The sequence below is a fragment of the Echinococcus granulosus genome (assembly GCF_000524195.1).
Source record: "Echinococcus granulosus chromosome Unknown EG_S00178, whole genome shotgun sequence".
In the NCBI taxonomy this organism is placed as follows: Eukaryota; Metazoa; Platyhelminthes; class Cestoda; order Cyclophyllidea; family Taeniidae; genus Echinococcus; species Echinococcus granulosus.
This window is the reverse complement of record NW_020170558.1, coordinates 111404-115033: the sequence shown is the minus strand read 5'-3', so window position 1 is coordinate 115033 and position 3630 is coordinate 111404. Positions and strand designations below refer to the sequence as shown.

Sequence of the window (3630 nt, the reverse complement as noted above, 5' to 3'; positions counted from 1 at the left end):
TTTTGCCCAAGTTAAGGGCATTACTCCCACTTTTAACAATGCAACAGCCCTTTGTTAGGTGAAACGTCATTTTTTTAATACGAGTGAACATCAGAAATTCAAGTGGTTGTTAAAGGATCTGAACGAGCGGTGTGTACTAGTGCCAGCTAATAAACAATCTCAATTCGCTCCTTTTAAACTATATTGGCAAATTAAACGGATTTATTCATCTCTATTGCCGCATTATATTTAGCAGAAGCCAAAACAGGCAGTATTTTTGTGGCAGGTAAAACCGAACTTGAATGCAAACATCTTCTCAAAGTGGACGTCGCCAGGGGAATTTTCTTCACCACAGCCACCTCTGAGATGAGGTGTGATTTGGCCACGAACTCCTTTGAAGTGCACTCTACAGGAGGTTGTACTTACCAATTAGAAGGTACTGTTTCGAAATGACATCTATCTGCTAGCTGTGATATCACCGTCTTGATTTCGGATTTCAACACCTTTGCAATCATTCCAATCTGGTGTTCGACTGACTGCTGTTCGATCTCTACGAGTGTTCTGGTGAGGCACTATGCCCAACGTCAATCACTAGACATGAAACCCATCGTTTTCCGTCAGTATAACTGTAATGGCACCGTTGTTGTACCTTTATGACGGAGGTGAGATGGATTTCGTTTGATAGAGTTTAAGAAGGTAGGTATTTGACACTCAACAACCTTGCAATCAACACTTCATTATCACTGCCTACATCTGCAAACTGTTTTCCTTTTCCTTCCTTGTTACTTTACTTCCAAATACGTGCTCGAAATATAACTGTTAATAATCACGTAGGTTTTTTTCAGAGTCATTTTTGGTTGCGTTTCTTCAAGTCTTACCTAGCCACTGTTTACCGTCTTAGAATTGCTATAGTAATGCAGTTGATTCAAACTGTTAGTTATTTTTTCTCCCTTCGCATTCACCTGTACAGGCGGCATGCTTTTGCTATAGTAAGGACTCGTTCTAAAGTGTTTCTAACCAGAGTGTCCTCTGGAACTACTAGCTAGCAAAGTGCTGCACAAAAATATACCTCTTCTCAATTTGAAATCTGCAGAGAAAATGGATAAGGAGAGTAGAGCTGACCCGTGGTCACTTAACAATTTCGCCTGCTTACCAATAAGAGGGATCAGTATACACATTAGGAACCTTGCCAGCGAATACATGGTGAATAGCTGTGTATGTGCAGGTCTACAGCTTGCAAAGGCTCTGCTTACCGAGGGGTAGTGTGGTGTTTGGGCTGGTGGAATGTGCCCATGTAAACCGGTTGGGGAGGTTACTACCGAAGAGGCGGCTAAGGGAATTGTTCGATATAGGACTGGAAAATACAGCAGTGTAGTGCAGCATTCAGGTTTGGTCATTATTTTACCAAAAATGCCATTTGGACCCGTGCTGATGAAGCATCGGCTAGATTGGGCATTACATTACGCACGTGAAACAGGGTCTTTTAGCAGTCACTAATACAGTAATCAAACCAATGCCAAGTAGAGATGCTAGTGGCGCTCATAATGAATGCCGAAGAGAAGGAAGGCGCTGTAATTGTGACGGTGCACTCAAGCTTTAGCCTGTTATGTTATGTTATGTTAAAAACGTTAAAAACGATGCGTTTTACCATCTGATTGCAATCGACCTTTCATTTGTGTAGAAAAACGATGCCAAAATCGTCAAAATGGTGCCTGTAATCGTTTGCATCACTCTGTGAAAATGGTAGAAGTATTAGTTAGATCTGCATCCACGTGCAGGCATCGGCTGGTTAGATTTCACTCTACACACAAATTTTACTCAATAACATTCAGTAGTATATAATTTAGCAAGTCCATTTATGATTGATCTAAATCAGATGAGTCTAGACTACTCTATTTTGGCACACACACACACACTGCATTCTCAACGACATTTTGCTACGATTTTTGAGACCCAATCATTAGATAGCGTGTATTGAGCAAATTTGCGTTAATAAGTTTTAACAGCACTCCATTTCAGTCATTTGTTCCCGTTAAAATTATGCCAGTTCAGAGATGGAGTAAATAAAAAACAGTGTTTAATTGTAGTATTTACAAATGTGGCTCATCGCAGATTATCATTCATAGCAATGGAGGAATGAGGAATGGGGAAGACGCAGTCAGTAAAGTCGTCAACGGTGGTACAACGGAGACCCGACATCCAAAACTTATACCTAACATGGGCAGACAGATCATTGTGATTAACATTACAATTGACTACAAAACGACTGCAATGAGTGTACACATTTGAGTTAGATAAGGTAAATGATCATTCTGTCGGACGTGTCTTAAGGACCCTTGACCACATCTAAAATATAAATTCCATAATTTAGCCCTTAAAGCATTGAAAATGCCACAATTTTATAAACAGTTGACATGTCTATGGAATATTTATTACTAAATAATTGAGTTTGACTGTTTTGGTGTTTTTGAACTGTATTAAAGTGCGAGAAGAGCAGAATCAGGTCAAAGCTCTGCTCTCCCTCTACTTTGATCGCATTCAGCCCTTCTTTGGTGCGATGGGAATGGCTTTAACCAGGAATGTCAAGTAACTCATTTCTAATGATGATTGCCGGACAAGATACAACTCCATGGTGCGATATGTTGCAAATAAACACCGAATGGAGCTAACTTTGTGAAGAATATAGAAAGAAAACGAAGGTCAGGAATCTTTTGCGTTTCCTCAAGCTTTCTAGACGAAATTTATATACGCTCTGCCAGGATGAACGCTTAGTTAAACACGCATTACTTACTTTAATCACCAATGTACCAACTCAGACTTGACATCACCGAGACATGTCAATGCTATAGGTTTCTGCCTATGAAACCTTCTTGCTGCTTAAACTTTCGTTTGCTGACTACTTATGAGCAGCTTTGATAATTCTAATGATGCTTGGATGTTATGTAAATTAAATGCAAGTGAATATTTTCCTGTCAGGAGATAGATGTATCTTTTGAAAACGGGGATATTATTGTTTGCACTCCCTTCTTCGGTATACGTAGACACTGTACCAGCCCAAGCACTAACTTGTGCATCTGTAAATCTAATTTTTACAATTTAAGTTATTTTCCGCTGAGCTGACACATAACAATTCCCTTTGTATTAGCCTATGGGATTCCGCATGCTTCTACGGACTAAGAACGGCATCAAAATGTGGAAGAGGCATATTTCTCTCTAACATAGTGCTAACTAGTAATGCCAAAATACACTCAAATATAAAGTGGTTTCTACTGAATTACTTTCACTCCTAAAGCACTCTGGATTTACCTACTGAAAAAGTAAAATTACGCAAAAAAACAGGTCTAAAATATGTCCAAATTTGCCTACATAACCATAATTTGATTGGATATGGCAACTAAGTATCTGGAATGAAGTTTCATAAGCCCGAAATTAAAAATTAATGGGTTCTGGGCATTAAATTCCACTTTACTGTGGTCCATGTGTATCACACGCTGTAGACAGTTATCATCAATTCCCATCCACACAGTCCATTCACACTGTCCAAATGCAATCGAGATTTGACTTTTCGTCTAATGAAATGTTGAATTAGGGGGGTGATATGGGTCGAAGTAGGGAATGAAATACTTTATCTGTGGAGCCAAAGTCAGCTGC

At 39.4% G+C, this 3630-nt stretch overlaps 1 protein-coding gene across 1 annotated transcript in view; it reads left to right on the top strand. All coding sequences in view use genetic code 11, as the record gives it.

Annotated features, from left to right (window-relative positions):
* The window catches only part of EGR_09956 (hypothetical protein), a gene marked incomplete at both ends in the record, with an annotated part of 8127 nt that extends 6008 nt beyond the window's left edge, over positions 1-2119 (top strand). Inside the window, 2 exons of the mRNA XM_024499205.1 lie at positions 680-968; positions 2027-2119. Of these exons, the coding sequence (XP_024346389.1) occupies positions 680-968; positions 2027-2119 (382 nt within the window). The remainder of the gene's footprint in view (positions 1-679; positions 969-2026) is intronic.
* Positions 2120-3630: the final 1511 nt, after the last annotated feature.